Below are 20,742 nucleotides of genomic sequence, written 5' to 3'. Positions count from 1 at the left end.
ATTGAGGTCTTCTAAATCTTGCTGTTTGATGTATACATTTAGAAAATGCACATATTTTTCAAATTTCCTTTTTATTATTATTATTATTATTATTGCTTCCCTTTATGTTATTATATTATATGTCTTATATATTTTACTATTTACCCTTTTAAATGGAGCCTCTCAGCATAAGATTTTTCATACAGTTTCACTTGAATAACCGGAGTCACAATAAACATCTTGAATTTTGTTGCAGTTGTATTTTCAGAATTATAAAACCTCGGGCGCCAGTTTAGCTCAGTCCTCAAAGCACTGATCGCAGTTTCGACTCCCGGCCAGCCGATCATTTGGTGCATGTCATCCCCCACTCTCTGCTCCCATCATCTCATTACATTGCACTGGTATAGCTTCATTTACTAATCCATGCTCGGACTGTTGCCCATTTACTTATCCGGCTACATGTCACATAAACAGTGCTGCTGCAGCTTACGCTCCCTGGGTTTCATCACTTTGTCCACCCCATCAACTCGGTAAAACAGGCCTTCTCCTACTTATCTGTCCCATCAACCTGGAACACGCTACAGCAGAATTTAAATCCGACCACCTTAATTCCCCTTTAAGGGCATTTTAAATTCTTTAAAAAAACAAGGCGAGAGCGTTTGTGGGAACTTGCTTATGTACCACGTAACTTTTATTGACACTTCTGCATTTATCCCTTTATTGATTTTATTGTTGTTTTGTATCTCTGTATTGAATGTCTGTAACTCAGTGCTGTTGCTGCTGTCTAATCAGGTCTCGCGTGTCTCAATGAGATTACCGGTCTAAATAAGGGCTAAATAAATAAAAAATATTCCTGTCTCTCTTCTGTCCTATAAATAAAGGTAAAAAAAAAAGAGAAGTGGTTCAGTATTTTAGACAAATGCAGTAAAATACAAGTCAAAATATTCTCATTGTTTTATTGGTTATGTAGTGGGATAATTTAATTTATATATCAGTATTTGGATTATTTCAATATTGTTCCATTATTAGTGTACAGTATATGTATATAAGTATGCATCATGAATATTTATTGTTAATACTTGACATTTCTTAGTATTCCTACGTTTCCTTATCATATTTTTCTTTTTTTATTGTTATTAGATGTTAAAAAGTCAATTTTGTTTAAAAGGGAAAACATATTTTCTAACTGTTCACCCTGCTGAGATGCTTTCAATCTCTGATGCAGATTTATTTTTTCATTGCATTAATTGTTCGGTTTCCTCTTATTTTTTCTTTTGTTGATTTAAAATGTGATCATGTAAAGTGCCTTTGACTATAAAGAAAAGCGCTTTGTAAATAAAAAATATGAACTGCAGAAGCCTTTCGGATGAGAGGTGAAACGTCTTAAAGAACTTCAGGATGGTTTTGATGCACTATAAAAATATAAAAGTAGACAAATTAAATACAACACAATCACAAACGTTTAATGTAAATTATTAAAACAAACTTTGGCAACACGTATTTTTCTTTAAGCATAAGAAATATATATATTATATATATATATATATATATTATATTCACAGCAACACAGTAAAGAACAGTCAAAACATGCAGCTGTAATAAAACACAAACGTGGTTTCCAGCGGTGTACACGTGAGAATCTACCAGTCAATCAGAAAATGATGCTGGTGCTCTTAGTACAATCGTGTGGAGGAAAAGAGGCATCTTTTACAGGCACCCCCACCTCTAATAATTCAGTCTTCTTGTTATTTTTTGAATAAATCTTCATCAACAGGCCGATGACTTGTTAAATATGTTCAGTTTACAGTATAAAAGTCTTCTTCTTAGTAGTACGGTGGCCTGGAGGTTACAGGAACAATCTTGTACAAGTCGTAATGAAATGTCTTTAAACAAACTTCAATGTATTTTTAAAAAGGTGTCTCCCAGCTGAAGCCGTGTTAAAACCTTCATGTAAATATTCAAACTGTGAAAGGGAGTCTTAACCTGTAACCTAAACCTGTTCATCGAAGGGTCAGAGTGAAGTCTGATTCAGGCTGCAGCCGTGTAAACTAATGTCTCCATTGTGATGCCCAGTCACCAGTGTACCTCCGCCCCCCCATTGAGCCAGCTGCCACCCTTCGCTCTCAGGAGCCCACACCATCCTCCGGGCCCCCTTGCGCCCAAGCTCCCACACACACACACAGCCGGTCTGACTCAGCCCCACCACACTGGAGCTGTACACGTCGGCTTCACACAGCCTGCAGAACACAGAGATATATGTGAGTGTAGGTTATATAAGTAGAGACACACACATGCATGCCTCTTCCTCATCTCACCTGCCAGACCACGCTTTGGGCGGATACAGCCGAGTAGCCAGGACTGATTTTCCACTCAGAGGGTTAACTGCAACCAAGGCGAACAGTGCAGTCTTCTTCTTCTCCTCCTCTTTTGCTGCGGCCTTTCTTTCCTCTTCCTCCAGGGAGCTGAGCAGCTGATGCTGCAGCAGGACAAATAACACTCCCTGTGCACCAACAAACACACAAAAATACATAGGGGTGAAATCATCTGGAGGATGAGACAGTTATGTTACAATGTTACAGTTTCATTTAGCAGACACTTTTGTCCAAGGCGACATCTGAGAGTTAATACAACACAAGCAACGATCAGGACAGGAGGGAACGAAGTCAGTAAGAGCCAACAAACAGCTTCATGTGCGATCGGACACTGGTGCCGGCAGGCAGCGCACAGGGCGTAAAGAAGCAGATTTTTAAGAAGTTTAAGAAGTTATGATTTTATTTATTTATCTATTTAGCACATGTTAAAAAAAGAAAAAACAACATTATACATTTTAAGAAAAGGAGACGTGCAGGGGAAACCCAGAAAACTCTCAAGGGGCTTGACAAGTAGGGTTCCCTCTTAAACTATTAATTGGTACATGCATTCTCTTACCATTAATCAAAAACAATTATAAAGTTGGGGGGGAAAAGGATATAATAACAATGTAAATAAAAAGGGACAATCAGATGAGGATAGAGATAATATGCAGTTGTTAGTCAACTGCCAGATGGGGCGCGGTGTGGGGGAGAAAAGTAAGGACGCATTGATGACTGACAGGGGGCCTAAAAATATTACAACATAATATGCCTATTAAATTATTAATTAATTAATTATCGCCACAAGAGAAACTGCTTCCTCATCTTTTCTTTTTTTTGGCAACAAAAAAAAAAAGTAACATTCATACCGCCTCTTTCTTGCTCATACCCCCATGGTTATCAGGGTTTCCGTTGTCCGGTAATTGGTGTTTTTAACTGGTAAAATCTGTTAAAGTCCGACATATTAAAATCCCCCGGTCATAATGCCTGGTGAAAATAATATCTTTTCAACACATAAAATATCACCGTTTCATTATAACTCCGTCCCCTCAAACCATTATTGGTCATTTTGGCAAAGGAATTACCAGCGAGGACACGTCAGCAGCACCAGGCACAGCCCCTCTCATCGATGCAACAAGCGCACGAGATGCCAGCGCTCCGTAGCTATGGAGGCTTGAATTTCTCCACGGCCTGCGTACTGTTGACGGGAGTCTTTGTTTACAGTGGCAGACCGAGTGATGGCTGTCTCATGTTGGACTCCTCCGCAGGTTGAAAGTGTAACAGTTACGCGTATCATATCTTCAAAATTATCGGCGGGACGATTCAGTAATTTCCCTCCCCAATTCTACGCCCTTGACACAGCCTGCCTATCAATTGTTTTTAAGCTAAATAAAAGCAGATAATTTCACCCATTTGTTCGGAACACTTAAAAGCTTCCAGGACACGTGGACCGGCACAGATTTGTTTTAACGGAAACCCTGCTGGTTATAGTAATTGTGCAGTGTTAGCTTGGGCCCACTAATATCTATTCATGGAGCCGAGAATTCCTGTCCGCGCTCCTGACTGCCAGTGTGACCTTGGTGAGCAAATAGACTTACACAGTAGGAGTAACCCCTGAGACAAGCGGTGTGCGCTAAACCATCTGTGAGGATAATTCTCTGCAGCAGCTGACCCGTCTTTAAGTTCCTGTGACAGACAAACAAACAAAATACATTCAACTGTAAACAGCAGCTGTGCATACGAGAGTCAAATCTAGATCGGTTATCGGTTAGTTATTTCTCTTAAGGATGGAAAATTGAGCGCTTAGGTTGATGCTTTCAACATTTTAAGGTTAGACCAGTTCATGTTTGTGCTTGAAGGTCAGTCAGAGGCTTAATTCTGCAAATGTGGTTAAACTTATCCAGGCTGACAGGATGTGAGCTGGCTAAAAGAATCTACTTAATTCTCATCCAACAAATTGGATTATTTGGTGAACTAACCGTCAGGCCGACATCGACGTGAAATTGTGTCTGTTACAATCTTGCTCACCAGATGAAGAGATGTCCTCCCTCATCTGTTCCGATTAGAGCATCTGAGAGTCCGTCCACCGGAGCGAGGGCCCCGACACAAACACCAGGAGACACGAGAGGCCGAGAGCTCCATGTGCTGAGAGAGAGACGAGGCACTGAAGTACATGTGCAACGAGACAATAACTGAGAGAGGGTACATGCCACCGTGTGTTACCTGCCACTGTCTGAGAGCGTGAACACATGCAGGGTGGAACCACAGGCTGAGTGGGAGGTGGTAACAACTCTGGACTTGGAAACACCCACAACAGTTTGGACCAGCCCCTCACAGAGCTGCACCTGAGACAGGCTGGAGCACGACAACATCCTGTGCACAAAGACAACATGCACACAGACAGGTTTAACACTGAGAAGCACCCTGATCACGAGGCTCGACCCTTATACGGAAACATTTGCTTGTATTCACCTCACTTCTCTGATTTCCAGCTGACCCAGAGTCACACACATCAACCCAGCAGCATCAGGGACAGGAAACACGTTGATCACCGGCTGTAAACAAACAGATTTTTATCCTCAAATTGTGTTGTTGTATGTTTGACCAAAATAAAAAGCACCATATCAGAAAGAGTTCAATTTGATCCTTGAAACAGTAAACCTTGAGTCTTTCAGATATTACGTAGAACTAATAACTCTAACATTGCTAACATAACTGCTTCTTAGCAGATGTTTACAGGGCGACTGAGGAGCCATGTTGAAACAAACTCGACACTTTTAATGTGTTTTTTATTTAAAGTCACAATCTCCAAGATTTTCATGTAAATAAATGTCTATTAAGTCACTATCTATCACCGAGTGAGGTAACACAATGGTGATTGAGCCTATGGCCCACTGATGAAAGCCTTTGTATTTGCAGTATTACAGACTGGCTGTTTGTGGCGACTTTCACGGAAAAAATCACAAGCGGCACCCAGTTAGTGACACGTTTTCCATCAGCCAGCAGTGGTTGGTCTGCCAGAGAGGGTAGGCGGAGCTAAGCGGCTGCTTTTCCGGTTTTAAATCTACTATGGCTGAACAAACAAAGAAAAGATGGATGACTACAGATACAACTTCAAAAATAAGTGAAAATCCAAAGAAAAAGAAACAAACTCGACGCTCAGATGAAGCAAACAGTCTGAAAAGGAAAGCGACCGTCAGCGAGGAAAATCAAGAAGTATAACCGGGCGGCTGGTTATGAGGGAAGTGTACCGCCGCAATTACCGTTTACTGCCATAAGTTGCCGCTTGAGAGAACAAAACTGAGATCTTTGAGATCACAGCTTTTAACAGTTTTCAGATTTATGCGTCACATCAACACACACTGGACTTATATACTGTCTGTTTACGTTGCACACTGTTTTCAACTTTATATGGTTAGATATTTGCACTCACCATCATCTGCAAACGTCCTGCACATACTGTTATGTTACTGTTGCTCTTACATTGTTACATATGATATATATTATATCTTTATTGTTTATTTTCATATTATTCTATTTTAGTTCCCTGACAGTCGGGGTATTGCTGCTCCTAGCTAACTACTTTTTTTCTTTTTATTCAACCTCTGTGTTTACTGTTCTGCACCAAAAACACCAAGTCATATTCCATATTCATGGAAGCTTTGACACCAAATTGTTTGTCCGATCAACAGTCTAAAATCAAATTATATTGTTTGTACATTTATATTAAACAGAGAAGCTGCAAGTCTTTCTTTTGGAAAAGCTGGACCAGCAAATGTTTGACATTTGTCCTTGAAGGACATAAATGACACAATTCAACAGTATGATGGGTATGCAGACACATATTTGCACATACACACACCAAGACACTCACCTCTTTGAAGGCCCAGGTGTGTGTTAAGCTCCAATCAGAAGCTGCGGTCTGAGTCCAGAGACACACTGCCCACTTTCCAGCTGCTGCTACACACAAACCACCTGAGGGAAGGGTCAGACAGCACGCATCCACCAGACGGCCTCCTGCAGGGACCTGAACACACACACACACACACATACACAAGGTTATACACACCAATACTCTGCAAATTACGATGACTTGGCAAATGTCACTGTCAGTGTTTCACCTTCAGAGTGTGTATACATCTCAAGCTGTGTTCCTCCGCTGGCTCCGCTATCCTCACGCCCACCTGCCTACCTGAGCACTGCTCCTGACTGCCGGAGACAGGCTGGCAGGTAGCTGATTCAGTCCTCTGCGATGGCTCAGATATAGCCTGGATCTGACCAGCACATGGGGACATGGGGGACTGGCTAGGATGGAGGGAAGAGAGAGAGAGACAGGGAGAGAGAGGTGGAGGGGAAAGAACCTGGGTTGACGGGCTGTGAGGGGGAGGCAGGGTGAGAGCTGGGGCGGAGGGAGAGGAGGTCAGAGGGATGGCAGCAGGGACAGGGTGAGGGGTGGGTCCTAGTGATGGTAGCGCGGGGCTGGAGGGGGCAGCAGATGAGGGCAGGTGTGGGGTTATGATGGGGCAGGGTGCTGATGCAAGAAGAGGACTCATGAGGAGCTGGGAGTGGACTCTTCTGGTGCGTTCAGGGGACTCCTTTGCGTGTTTGTCAGAATATTTCACCTTGTGATGCTGCACAGGAGACTCATTACATGCAGAGCGGTTTCTAGAAGGCACTTCAGGGGTTTTCTGTGAAGGGGAATCAAAGGAAAGAGTTTTGATGATCGCTTTGTCTTCCGTTCGGCGGTTTGTGGACCTTTGATCCTCCACATGACGAGCTACGCCCGGGGAATCTGTTTGTTCCTTTGATGAAATGACAGAAGACTCTTTTATTTGAAGTTCCTCCGAGTGCACGGTGACATTATCGTTCAGTTGTCCTGTAGGAGGGTCTGCAAAGGTTAAAAGAGGCTGTGGTTTAACAGGGTGGTCCGAAGATGTGTGTGTGTTGCTATGTGTCTGGCAATGAGTGATCAGAATCACAGCATCTTGATCCACAGAACCAGCAGCACGATCTTGAACCGGTGGCACAGATCCCGTTGAGCTTACATGAGTCTGACACTCTGACTCTTCGTTTAAGGGCCGTTTATTGGGACACTCCTCAAGGTGTTTGGACTGTGCAGCAGCTTGTTTTGCTTCAACAGAATGAGATGAATTTGCAATTTTGGGCGTGAGGCTGAGTGGGAGCGACAGAGGCATCACTGGGCTTTGGGGAGTGCCAGAGCGCCGGATGCTCCTGCGCGTGTTATAAAACGGCGATGTGAAATGTTCCACTCCTGATTCCACAGCAACTCCACGGAGCTTTTGCAGCTTTAGTGAGGCAAACTGGTCGTCAGGGAGATGGAAGTCTTGCGGGATGTCAAAGTTAATCAGGTTGTTGACCAGCGCGCCGGAGGACAGAGAGGGGAGGGGCAGCAGAGATGTTTGGGCAGGTGGAGGGGAGGGCAGGAGGAGAGATCGCCAGCTTCCTGCATCTGTGGGACAGAAAGTCAAAGAGATTTTAACGGGTGGAGACAGCTTCAGATCATTGTTTCATTTATTTATGTAATTTCTACTAATTAATATAATCCACATACACTTTTTACTTCATATTAATGTTATAAAGTGGCAGTCAGTAGCAGCTCTCCATCATACGCGTATCAGAATGAGCATGCACGACGGAGAGATTGGCGTCAGTCTCGGGCTGGTGTTTTTGGTGCAGGGCTCGAGCAAGAATCTCCCTGAGAATCCCTGAGGCAGCAGTGAGGCACCCCGTGCAAGTTTTTTGGCCCAAAGATCAGCATCAAAACAAAAGCAGTGTCGTGATTTAAGGAGACAAGGGGAACCGAAGCTGGCAGTCCCACCGTCCCATAAACAACTTCATTTCACTGTCAGCAAATGCTCAGCACGTCCCCGTGTTAGTAACAAGCAGAGACTCACGTCTGGCCGATTTATGCCAGTCTTACTAATGCGCTCTTTAAATAGCAGGGACATACTGCGCCAAAGACTTTAGACCAGGTTTTTGTTGGTCTATGGCGCAGTCGCTTTCTGCAACGTGCCACCTGTTTGCATGACCACACCTCATTTAAGACCAAAAAATGACAGGTGCGTTGCCCCATTTGAACAAGCGGTTGAGGCGGGATGCCCTGTAGAAGGGAATGACTGCAGATGATCCTCCACCTGCAGCCTTGACGGTTCTTGCTTTTGATCCCTGTCAACGCAGAAAACCAACACGTGTCCTCTCTCGCTCTAGTTACAAAAAAAAAGATTCATTCTGCCCCACACATCGTAGAAAGGAGCTAACAGGATGCTTATGAGGTTTATATTTCTCACGCTGCGCCTCCCTTTAAATCCTCTGGCGCCTTACACTTTGAAAACCGCTGCCATACAGTATCACGTCCTCCTTACTGTGTATGGACTTTAAATCATGGATGACACTTCTACACATTTTTTTAAGCAAAAAAAATTTAATTATCTGGTTTTGATTTGAATAGTCGCTGGTTTTCTTTTCCTCCAAAGTTCATAAAACTGAAGATCTTTGGGTTCAGGACTATTTGACAAAACGAGATACATGATATATACCTTGTAGCGGTTGCTGGATGGTGCCAGTCAGACAAAATATTAAAATGTTCAATTCAATACCAGCAATCGTACAAAGGAGCTGACAGAGCCTCAACCCCTTTTCCCAAACAATGGTACACAGCAACGTAAGCAAGCCAAACGAAACCACACACACACATTTCTGTCTCCTTCAACTAAGTAATAAAATTCGACAAATAAAAACGTGTCAATAAATCCATAACATTACTGGGAGAAACAATGACAAAGTGGAACTACATTTTGTAGTACTAGAGTTACAAGAGTTACAGTTATTTAAAGTCTTAATGCCAGCCTTAAAGTAAGGTTATAAGGTAAGGTTAATAACATCTTACTGAATCCAAAACGGATCCCACATGTCTCTGTCATTGACATGCGTATACACAAACTCTTACTTGTGCTCATTGGTGTGGATCTGTTGGTCCTGTCGCTGCTCTTCACAAAGATGGGATAGACCTTCTCCAGGTGTCCAGACTGAGCTCCAGTACCTCCAGAGGGAGGCTGTGTAGCTGTGCCGTGGATGGAAGCAGGCGCACCTGCTACCTCTGGAACAGCTTCTCCTGGAGTGAGGCAGGGCTTTGGATCATCAGACGGGGAGGAAGACATCGGGGTGCTGGTGGGCGGAGGATCTTCCGGAGCTCGTTCAGGATCTAGTTGATGGGTGGCTAAACTTACAGAGCATCGTGGGGTCTGAGCTCTCCCTCTGCCCCGACCTCGTCTCCTCCTTCCTCTTGCTGGTCGAGCAGAGGTGACCGTAGGAGCAGCACAAGCATCTGCTGATATTTGATCCTGACTGCTCAGCTCAGCAGGTGTGCCAGCAGCGGGGGATTCCACTACAGGTGGAGACACAGACGTCGGTGAGGAGAAGTCTGATTGGGAGTGTTGGTCAGACCCCTGATTGTTGTGTGTGTGCCTGTTCGAGCCTCTGCCACGCCCCCGGCTCCTTCTACGTTGTCCCGTGTTCAGCTGGGAGAGAATGACGGCCTGCATGTCGGGCTGGATCTGGTTAGATGACATACGTCTCGTGGTTCGGACATAGTACTCAGCTGGGAAAAGTAGTCCCTCCACTAGAGTGCAGGAGTCCTTTAGACCTGCACCATTAACATCAAGCTCTCCTTCAGCCATCTCACTTTTTTCCTCTATTGTTTCCACAGTATTATCAGGACTTTCCTTTTTCTCTGCTGCACTTTGCTCTGCATTTTTACCCTTGCTGTCTTCACACATCCCTCGATCCATCTGTTCTCCACTATTCCCACCTTCCTCTCCTCCTTGTTTCTCCTCTCTTCTTGCATTTTGTGTGCCGTGTTGTTCCCGTCTTTCAGTGTCTATAGCAGAGTCCAAACATTTAAGCAGCAAAGACGTTGACTCGGATTCTTTTCCCCTTCGTTCTTGTCGCCCTTGAGTCTCTTTTCCCTCCGTGTTTCCTGCTTCACTTTGTCCACAAGTGTTCCAGTGTGTCAGCAGCAGAGAGGGAGACTCAGATTCTGTACTAGAACATAGCTCATCACTTTCATTCACAACCTCTGCTCCTGCTGTTTCAACTCTTTCTTCTCCTCCTTCTGTTCCAGCAGTCTCCATCCGTTCACTCTGCTCTCCTCCGTCCTCGCTGTTGTCTGTGCTCCTGCCCGTCTCAGCTGCACTCCTCCTCTCCCAGCGCAGGCGGCTGCGTCGTGATCTGAGGCGCAGGGCAGGAGTGGATTTGTGACCTCTACCTGCGTCATGGCTGGAATCTGGTGTTTGTGGACAAGCGGCATCGGTGGGGAGCAGGAACCTGATCACCTGGCTCTTCCTGAAGTTTCCTGAAACTGCTGGACCTGCTAAAACACCATGTTTGTGTTGTTATTACATCATACTGTTGTATAGTTTTAAATTGTTCACTTCTGTGGTATCGTGTGAACTAGATTTCTGGATAAATTTGACACATTTACAGTATTGTTTACATTATGCACTTTCCCTGAGAAATAAACCGATCAATCAACGAGAGAGAGACGCAACATGAATCCACCATGAGCAGTACTTAGCAACATTTGGCAACAGCAAGAAAAAAAAGTGGGATAGAGGGAGACGCAGGATAGAGACAGGCAAAGAGAGCAACAACAACATACAGTATGTTCTTGTTACATCAACTACAACAACAGATAATACAGCCTTAAGGTAATAGGTAATATTAGAAAGAACAGGTCCAGCATCCAGAAGATGATTCCAAAGGAGGGGGGCCTGATAATTGAAGGCTCTACCTCCCACACTACTCTTAGAGACTTTAGGTACCACAAGCAGGCCTGCACCCTGGGAGTGCTGTTCTACAGGGGTAATATGGCGCTAAGAGCTCTTTAAGATATGATGGTGCATGACCATTAAAGGAGCAGTTCGCCCCTGGAAAAAGCCACTGTCAGTGAAAGCTGGTGTTCTCTGTAATCGATAGAAGAAATAATATTTGAAATTGGCGCCATAGCTGTGGAGAAAGTTGTACAAACAGCTCGTGGTTTCGCCCATTCTACATTCCTACAACACCCAGCATGCATTGTACCCCTCCGTCTGAAAGGAACGGCCCAGCGAGAGACGCTGGAGTGAAATACTACCGTTTTTGCTGCAGACATTGGCCAAGAGCGGTACAGAATCTGAAATACGACGAGATTATACCGGTGGATCGTCAAAAAAAAACTTTGGGACTTCAGTCTACATTTCAAACCTGACGATTTTGAACGAGACATGACATTGGAGGCGGGCGTCCTAGATTGAGGAAGTGTAGTTTAGCGAGCTCCCTGATGACGTAAAACACGGCTTCTGGCGGAGGTTTTCCAGGGCCCATTGGAGAAGCAGATAGCGGCACAGAGCGAAATTGCATTTTTTCCCTATCATAATGGCATTAGCTGCCCATAATAGCATGATAGGACAGACGTTGAAAATCGGCGAACTGGCCCTTTAAGAGCTTTGTAAGTGAGAGGAAGGATTTAAATTCGATTCTAGATTTCATGCTATGGTGGACTTTAAATCCTGACTGAAATAAACTTTTTGGCGACAACTTTTTCGAGGATCCTTGCTATTCAATTCTCATATTCATAATCATAGTGGAACACTTACTATGTAATGGTCCCTGCATGTATAATTAGAAAAATTAACCACCTTTTTTTCCGCATAGATTAATAGACTTACCTCCAGTGTGTTCCTGGCACTGATGTACACCTGACACTGTCCCATTGGTGGTGTTCAGTGTCAATGAAGATGGGTTATGACAGGGGTTAGATGTCACCTCTGGGTCTCTCTGGTCCTGGTGGTTCTGCTGTGCAATCCTGCTCCTCACGTGTATCCGTACAGCTTCTGAACGCTCAGCACGCTGCGAGCAGATCAACATGTGTATGTGTGTGAGAGATGGAGAATTTCTACACCAGGCAATAGATCAAATTGAAAGAGTGACTCTGACCTGTAGTCTCTGGGCTGTCCTGAGGTACTCCCTCTGCAACAATGCCAACTTCCTACGAAGCTGAATGGGTATAAATATGTCAGCAGCAGTCAATTAAAGGTTCATTACTGCTCTTTATATAGATTAGGAGGCAAGACAAATTCGCAGTACCTTCTCCTTGTCATCAAAGTGCAGTGTAGTCTTCAGCTGATCCTCACAGTGCAAGATATTTCCCATATTGCTCTCCATCCTTCTTAGTTAGCCTTAACATAAAGGACACACACAACAAGTGAAGAAATTTTTCATTGGTATAGGCCCAAAATCACAAACAACTACTTCACGCTAGGCTTTACAATTGTACAATCTGAATCATCTAACCTTAGACACCCTATCCGGATGACGAAAACTACTCAGAAAAAATCCTTTAGAGGTGTAAAATGGAATAAACTCAGGAAGAGTAACAGAGGAGGTACTCTTTATCCAAGGATGGACTGATATGCAGTGTAAGCCGTGTGTACTAAATGACAGACCAACGAAGAAACAATTTAACTTAAATACAAACGATTACGCACACATAGACTTAAACGTTGTGTGTAACGCACGGCTAATTTGACATTGGCTAGTGTAGCGTTATGAACGTGTATTTGTTAGAAACGTTCGTTCATCGTAGCTAGAAAGAAAACGTTAACGTTGCAGCTCAAGTTAGGTAAACGTAACGTTACTTTTATTATGCTCACACCGTAGCATTGAGTTGACAACAGTTGTCTGCGCACACAAAAAACACTCTGTTCGTAGAAATGCCAACTAACCCATGTATAAGTTAGATAATACTGTATAATAGGCGCACTTACATCGGAAGCGCTGGTGCTCCTCACGAGAAGTTTATGTTGATGATCGATCAATCGGTTCTCGATTTAGTTTCAATTTCCCGCGACTCCCTCAAACAGGCTCGAGCAGTTGAGCTCCGAACGCTCGATCAGACGGAGGAAGGAGGTAAAAGCTTGTTCACTGGTTAACTGAAGTAAATTCTGTTTCATGTTCATTACAAATCATACACTTGGTTAAACTGGGTTTAGAATGCAAAAAAACCCCGAGGAAATCGCTATTTTTGATGAAGGATATTTTACTACTTATCTTAAAAAAATTACAAAACCGTTAGCTAAACCTGTCACATAATAACTGAAACCGACCCGAACAAGCTAACTTTACACTTTTCTACAATAGGGTACAAATCATAGACTCTGTACAGTCATTGGTCCAATTGCAGTAGCTCGACCTCTCTTCTCAGGTACCTTCTCTGCACAAGTATCTCATGTAGGAGGATGTATTGTATTTTCATGTATCGGGAAAATGAGAACAAACAACGGCATTTTAGTTATATAGTTACTTGCCGATCACACATTGATTATTTAGTTTATTAAACAGCCTTGGAAGTTAGCAGCAATGAGCTAGTGCTGAAGCATGGAGGTCACGTGTGCCCATGCTCAAACCCCATTGGCTCACAGAACTAGGTGCCTGCGGCAAGAGGTCTGCAGTTAGACCCTTCTCCTTTTCTTCTTTTCAAATAACTTAGCCACAACAAAAGGACATGTGCAGCAAAGCACAACCAAAACACAACATTAGGTCACAAATAGTTACCTTGAAGCTATCATTCGCACATTCCAAAAATTGTAAAGTGCCCAAGCATCTTGGCTGATACATTTAAAAAACAGAAATGGTCCTTAAGAACAGACTTTATTGGGGGGAGGGTGAATTAAAGAAGGATTTTCTTGAGATTTAAAATCAAATTACGGACCGTTAAGATATAATCTTGAAGATTTTCATTTAAATAAATGTCTATTGCCAAATGAGGCAACACAACGGTGATTGAGTCTTTTCTGCAGAGAGAGAAAGTGAAGGAAATTTTGTGCATATATCTAATAAGCATTTACAATAATCCCGTGTTCCTGTATGCAACCACGTTTGCTGAAAATGATCAAAAGCACCAACATACTGTGGGATATTATTTTTAATTCCAAAACAGTTGCCTCAATAAATTGTTGGAATCTGAAAAAAATGTACATGCAGGCAAATACATTGGTTACAAATTGGTAGGTGTAAGTGCACTCTGGGCAGGCTAACAAATCTTACATATCTGGTGTATTTTCACTGTACTGGAATATTGAGGTGTGGTGGTGGCTGCTACAATGAAGAAGAAAGGACTATTAAATACAATGCAGACTATATACAGCAGGAAATATGGCAGGTCACAAGATGGTCTTTATGTATGTATTTCTTCACATTTGCTATCACGATATAAGTTTCTAGTCTGGTGTAATTGTGCGGCTCCTTAAACATCCACAGGTGAGACAAGTCATTAATTTCGCGCTGACGTGTATGAGAGCCCCCAGGTTGAAGAGCATGTGGTAGAATGCACTGAGAGAGAGGCCTCCTGTTTCATCAGCGTACTTCAGCGCTATGAGCGGCGTGTACAAGGTGTTGGTCAGATTATGGAAACGTGGGTTTCTTGCTTCAATGACTTTCTGGGTGCACTGCAGAGGACGGACAAAAAAATAGATTTACAGTCAGACGTACAGGATTAATCATAAATCCAGGCCCTGTAAGGCGAAACCGCAGACTGGTTGTTGTGAACTCACTTTAGCGATGTCATCCGGCGTTTGTCCCAGTAACTCAAAGATGTTGACTGAAGTGGGAAGATAGACGTTCTTGAAGTAATGCATCGTATCAGAATCGACTCCAGGATACTCCTTCTGCCTCACGTCCTCGTACAACTTCCCCTCATATTCTGTGTGCACTGGGCCCGGCTCAATCATTGACATCCTGAGGAGGGAGATAACCGCCAATTAGGAACATATGACTGTAAGACAAATTGTGGTATTGGTTTGTTAGTAATAATGATGAGAGAAACATCAGTGGCACTCACTTGACATTGAACCTCATGAGCTGCACAGCCAGACTCTCACAGAAGCCCTCTATGGCATACTTGGAAGCTGCATACACCTCATTAAACACCACACCTATAGAGACAGAGTACATGTTTTAATTTCACTATTACCCAACATAAATCAGTTCTTCTTTCACTGTTATTTAGACACATTCCTGTTTATAAAGACATACAGTAGTATGTAGCTTTAACTCCATTAGTCTTTCTTCAGCTATCATCCCACTCATCCTTTGTCTGCTTACCTTGCAGTCCCATCACACTGCTGACCACGATGATGTGTCCTCCTCTCCTTTTCTTCATATCGGGCATCACCTCCTTGATCATGCGTACCACCCCGAAGAAGTTGGTCTCAAACACTTTCTTCATCTCGTCGATGGTGATGCTCTCCACTGGACTCGACAGGCCGATACCCGCGTTATTGACTGTTCAGGAGACGAAGAAGGAAATAAAGAAGGTCAGTGTTTTAAAGGGCCAGTTCGCCGATCTTCAACCTCAGTCCTATCGTGCTATTATGGGGAGCTAATGCCATTATGGTAGGAAACAAATGCTATTTCGCTCTGTGCCTTTGGAGGACGCTGTCTGCTTCTCCAATGGGCCCTGGAAAACCTCGGTCAGATAACGCATTTTATGTAGTCTGGCGGGAGGGTGAGGGAGCTTCCTCAATCTAGGACTCCCGCCTCCGCTGTCATGTCTCATTCAAAATCGTCAGATTTGAAATGTAGACTGCAGACCTGAAGATTTTTTAGGCGATCCACCAGTATATTCTCGTCGTATTTCAGATTCTGTGCCGCTCTGACCCATTGCCTGCAGTGAAACGGTAGTATTTTATTCCAGCGTCTCTCGCTGGTCCTTCCTTTCAGAGGGAGGGGCGCAATGCATGCTGGGGGTTGTAGGAATGTAGAATGGGCGAAACCACGAGCTGTTTGTACAACTTTCTCCACAGCTATGGCGCTAATTTTAAATATTATTGCTTCTATCGATTACAGAGAACACCAGCTTTGACTGACAGCGGCTTTTTCCAGGGGTGAACTGCTCCTTTAATTTATGGTGCAAAACTGTGAAAATGCGTCTTTACTTACTGACGACATCAACGTGTCGATCTTTGATGCCGTCGATACACTGTTTGACAGACTCCTCGTTGCAGACGTCCAGCACAGCCAGAAAGAGAGTCTTCTCGTACGTGTCCCCGGCAGCTTCCACCAGCTTATCTTTGCGTTTCAGGTCACGCATCGTCGCTATGACTGTGAAGAGATGGAAAAGAAGGGAAAAAAACAAATTCAGAGGCGTGTAAAGGAGATTGTATTGTGTTGACCTTTGTTATGATTTGCTTTGGCAGCATATTTTCTATCTTTAACAGGCCTGTGAAGTCTAACTAATGTGAACTGACGTGGCGACGAAAGTGACAAGTCTGTTCAACTAGAGTTGGCAACTCACTCGGTTTTCTCACAATATATTAAATCTCTCCTTTAAAGATTTGGTGAAAATTATAGAGAAAGGCAGCTTTTTAGTTTTAGTAGTCTGTTGACAAGTTGTTCAACTAGTCCACCACTTTGGTCCGGACTAAAATAATGCAATGGAGTGTCGCCTGAGGGTGAAACGAATGACTTTGGTCGTCCTCTGACGTTTCTTCAGGTGCCACAATGAGGATGTGATTTTGTGTAAATTATTTAACAGATTACAATGACATTTGGAAAAGAGACGTGTGATCCCCACAGGATGAAATGTGATACATTTGTTGACTTTCATTTGGCCCTTAATCATTAAGTCACTAAATGTTTACAGGACCTGAAAAATACCAGAGAAACTAACACATGGCATTCCCATCAGCCTCGGCTGTACTTGATTAGATAATGTTTGCATGCTACGATACTTAAAGAAGCAAAGAAGAAGCAAACTCTATACAAACAGCATGAGTTAGCATTTTGATATATAGCATGTGCTGTGCGATTACAGACTCTTAGACTTGTCTCAGTCTGTATGGCTGCAAGAAAACATGAAAGATAATGGACAAAGAGATAAAAAAGATATAAATGTTTCTATATAAAGTCCATTTACCATTCACAGCTCGACAGGCCTTCAGGCTGCTGCTGTAAATAGGCCTCTGGGAAGGCATCCTGCTGTTACGGCACTGCCGCTCGCTTCCTCGTGTGTGTGACTATTTATGTGTCACACAGCGTGTTTGATTGTGTGGCTGGGAGAGTCGTGCATCCTGGCTGGAAATATGCACCTGGCACTGCCAGCTGAAGAAGGCTAATTGGTGTGCCGACCTTTCCTTTAAAGATTTGGCCAGCTCGTCATTCAGAGCGCAGCTATTGTTAGAGATTGTGTCTGTTCTGAGAAGAACGTGGTAAGATTAGTATTAAGCTCTAGTTAAGAGTCCTCTTTTTGTTCTGTTTATTGACTTGAGCAGCACCCACAGGCCCATTTCAGTTGTACATGTTGCCTCACCTTTTTTGTTACTGTTACCAATTTACTTAGTAAGGAAATAACTTTTACCAAAAACAACAGTTTTTATGCTGCTTCCCTTTTCCCCTCACGAGCTGGGGCGTAACATAAATGGGGGCTCCTAAAAGGGATCAGTCTTTTAAAGATTCTCGGAGCTGAAGAGGAAAGAGTGTTTTTGTTTGCGGCTGAGTTTGAGTGAGTGAGCTTTGACAATGTCGTTAGTTCGATTTGGAACACTTCCTGTCTAATCCCTTGTTAGATCAGATTGACCGCTGCGGTAAAGACCGGCTAAATGAGATTATAAACAAACAGTGTTACTTAGAGTCAAGCTGAATTCACTGGATTAGGCTGCATGAGGATCACTCAAGATGAACATGAACCCAAACGTTGACTGCATTGTTGCTCATGTCACCTGCGTCCTTCAGGAGGAGCCCTGTCCAGCCTGTTGTCCACAACAAACCTCAGTGAGCCGCGCCGTAACAGTGTCGTGTAGGCTGGAGTTATTGTCTGGTACCTTAAGAGTAACGGAAGGTTAAGTTGGGATCAGAGACATGACCTTTGTGGCCGGCTGAGTGAACTTGGAGCTTGTTCCTTATTAGAAAACTTTATCATTTAAGCCTTCCTACAAATAGAGACGTCTATTGTTTACCATTGTTCTCCTGATGGCACTCGTAGAACCTGTGGACACACAATTTCTTTGAGTCTTGTGTGTCCGCGCCATTTTAACATTTCTTGTTGCGTGCTCATTTAATATCATATTGTTCCAAAACACAACAAGCTGGTTTGTAGCATGATAGATGTCATATTGAGACAGTTTTGTAAGTAATTATGTTTTCAGTTTACTGCTCAGAAAACAGGTTTAAATGTACAGAACCTATATGTGATGGTTTATACTGGGCTGACACATGAATGAACACTGGTATTGTCCTCTAAGTGGACGACAGCAATTGATTTTAAATGGGAATTTAAAGATAAATTGTTTGTGTACCTGAAATCACTTCATTTTTCACAGCCTCATATATGCTCCAATGTCTCAATTCATCAATTTACTCCAGTTAATTTTCTACAATCAGACAGTTCTGTTCTTGATTCTCAGTCATTGTGTCTGAATCGTTTCCTCATTTACTCTTATGTGGGTCACATTCAATACGTTCTGTGTATTTAAACGTCTCTCGGTCAGACCCAGATGGATGAATTACTCCCCTGTATGCACAGAGACATCGGCTTTAATCAGCATAATCATGTGGACATTATAATAGTCTTACACTGTAAGCATCTTATATGTGAACACTGCAATAGAACTAATGTTGACAGGACGTTTATAAAGGTTGATACACTTTATTTTCAACTAATTAAGAGTTTAATCTGAATTATTTACAGATTTAGTTTTTTGTTTAGTATACATTTTTTTTTGAAAAATGCTCATCACAATTTCCAAAAGCCCAAAATGACTTTGTCGAACTTATTCTTTTATTCAACCAGCCAAAAACCAAAATCCTTTCATTGACTATCAAAGAAAAGTGGCTAAACTTTGCCATCAGGAAGCTGGAAGCAGCAAATGTTTGACATTTTTGCTTTAAAAATGACTGAAACGATTGAAGGATTAAATAATTGGCAATAATTTATATTAATCCACTAATCAATGAAACCCAAACCTCTAAAATTTACCATGCAAATAAAGTTATTACAATAAGTAACAGTTGTTGTATTAATACATAAAAAGGTTCTTTGTTTATTTGTCACACTTTTTTCTTTGGCAACACAAATTACAAGCAGTTGATAATGCAATTAAATGCTCTCTCTCTCACACACACACGCACGCACACACACACCGTGCACTCACCATGATAGCGCTGCTGCTTATCCTTGGCCAGCACCACGGCCATCCTCAGGCCGATACCGGAGGAGCAGCCTGTGATCAGAACCACTTTCTGCCCGGGACTCGCCATGGCTCCGCTCCGCTGCCTCTCTGTCCTGTTGGTAAATAATGAGACACCAGCAGAGACGCAGCTCTGCAGGATGGGTGGTGATTTAAAGAGAGAGCCACTGTAAGAGGATAAGAGAGAGAGAGAGGGAGAGAGAGTCACCTGTTCACATTTGGTATCATGCATGTGTCCTGGGTGATCCGATCACAAGACATCAAGGTCACACCTAGCATTTACCAGCCCCTCAAAAGCATCTTCAGTGATCGCTTTCTGAACTCACTTTCAAAGAACACAGAGCCTCATTCGCCTTCATTACATTCATCAAACATCATACAGTAAAAAAACTGTGATGCAGACTCTCAGCACAGAGAGGTCTCTGACCTGCAGCGTCTCCTGTCGTCCTGTATTAAAAACTTAAATGCAGTCTCCTTACTGAATAAACACAGACACGATCTGTCTGTATTTCAGTGCACACTCTGCTCTGATGCATAAACTACGATTACACATGCTGGAGTGACATGAGACTGAAGATTTTTAAGAGACACAGCAGAGAAATGTTGAATCAGACCTGAATGAGAGGCGAGTGGTCTCCCCAGATCCACATGATTGTTGCCGTGGATACGGGGAGAGTGGGCGGTGCTTAATGTGGCCCAGGACACATGTGCGTACACATGTAGCTTGCGTTATCGCATCTGAATGTGTCTCAATCTGTCCTGGGAGAGTTCACACCTGTACTTACGGGGCCAGTTCGCCGATTTTCAACCTCAGTCCTATCATGCTATTATGGGATGCTAATGCCATTATGGAGGAAAAAAACTCAATTTGGCTCTGTGCCTTTAGAGGACGCTACCCGCCTCTCCAGTGGGCCCTGGAAAACCTCGGCCAGACTACGTAAAACGTATCTTCTGGCGAAGGCCAGGGAGCTTGCGAGACTACACTTCCTCAATCTAGGATGGCCGCGTCCGTTGTCATGTCTCGTTCGAAATCGTCAGGTTTGAAATGTAGACTGCAGACCTGAAGATTTTTTAGATCCACCGGTATTTTCTCGTCGTATTTCAGATTCTGTACCGCTCTGAGCCGTTGCCTGCAGTGGAAATGGTAGTATTTCACTGCAGTGTCTCTCGCT

General features: G+C 43.3%; 2 protein-coding genes across 2 annotated transcripts; both read right to left on the bottom strand.

Annotated features, from left to right (window-relative positions):
* Nucleotides 1-1,603: 1,603 nt before the first annotated feature.
* On the bottom strand, nucleotides 1,604-12,551 carry palb2 (partner and localizer of BRCA2). The gene is made up of 14 exons (XM_069666641.1): nucleotides 12,474-12,551; nucleotides 12,324-12,383; nucleotides 12,056-12,236; nucleotides 9,437-10,716; nucleotides 9,292-9,358; nucleotides 7,310-7,794; nucleotides 6,452-7,237; nucleotides 6,205-6,357; nucleotides 4,803-4,885; nucleotides 4,554-4,703; nucleotides 4,359-4,475; nucleotides 3,929-4,016; nucleotides 2,295-2,479; nucleotides 1,604-2,216 (listed from the first exon to the last, which is right to left on the bottom strand). Exons 1-14 carry the CDS (start codon nucleotides 12,549-12,551, stop codon nucleotides 1,991-1,993), a joined length of 3,939 nt encoding a protein of 1,312 aa, XP_069522742.1. The 3' UTR covers nucleotides 1,604-1,990.
* A 1,785-nt stretch (nucleotides 12,552-14,336) lies between these two features.
* LOC138594574 (retinol dehydrogenase 8-like) lies at nucleotides 14,337-19,640 on the bottom strand. Its single transcript, XM_069665714.1, has 6 exons — nucleotides 19,535-19,640; nucleotides 16,326-16,487; nucleotides 15,489-15,668; nucleotides 15,226-15,319; nucleotides 14,939-15,122; nucleotides 14,337-14,833 (listed from the first exon to the last, which is right to left on the bottom strand). Exons 1-6 carry the CDS (start codon nucleotides 19,638-19,640, stop codon nucleotides 14,606-14,608), a joined length of 954 nt encoding a protein of 317 aa, XP_069521815.1. The 3' UTR covers nucleotides 14,337-14,605.
* Nucleotides 19,641-20,742: the final 1,102 nt, after the last annotated feature.

Source organism: Semicossyphus pulcher, unplaced genomic scaffold, assembly GCF_022749685.1.
Source record: "Semicossyphus pulcher isolate SPU_LCO1_2020_fin unplaced genomic scaffold, fSemPul1.0.p SCAF_17, whole genome shotgun sequence".
In the NCBI taxonomy this organism is placed as follows: domain Eukaryota; kingdom Metazoa; phylum Chordata; class Actinopteri; order Labriformes; family Labridae; genus Semicossyphus; species Semicossyphus pulcher.
This window is presented reverse-complemented; position numbering and strand designations above follow the sequence as displayed.

Excerpts from the sequence above, each read along its gene's own strand:
- palb2 (XM_069666641.1), bottom strand. The coding sequence starts at position 12,551 with ATGGAGAGCAATATGGGAAATATCTTGCACTGTGAGGATCAGCTGAAG. Across the intron at positions 12,384-12,473 it reads ACTTTGATGACAAGGAGAAG|CTTCGTAGGAAGTTGGCATT; the intron begins GTACTGCGAATT and ends ATACCCATTCAG. Across the intron at positions 6,358-6,451 it reads GATGTATACACACTCTGAAG|GTCCCTGCAGGAGGCCGTCT; the intron begins GTGAAACACTGA and ends GTGTGTGTTCAG.
- LOC138594574 (XM_069665714.1), bottom strand. The coding sequence starts at position 19,640 with ATGGCGAGTCCCGGGCAGAAAGTGGTTCTGATCACAGGCTGCTCCTCC. Across the intron at positions 16,488-19,534 it reads TAAGCAGCAGCGCTATCATG|TCATAGCGACGATGCGTGAC; the intron begins GTGAGTGCACGG and ends ATCTCTTCACAG. Across the intron at positions 15,669-16,325 it reads TCGACACGTTGATGTCGTCA|TCAATAACGCGGGTATCGGC; the intron begins GTAAGTAAAGAC and ends TCTCCTGAACAG.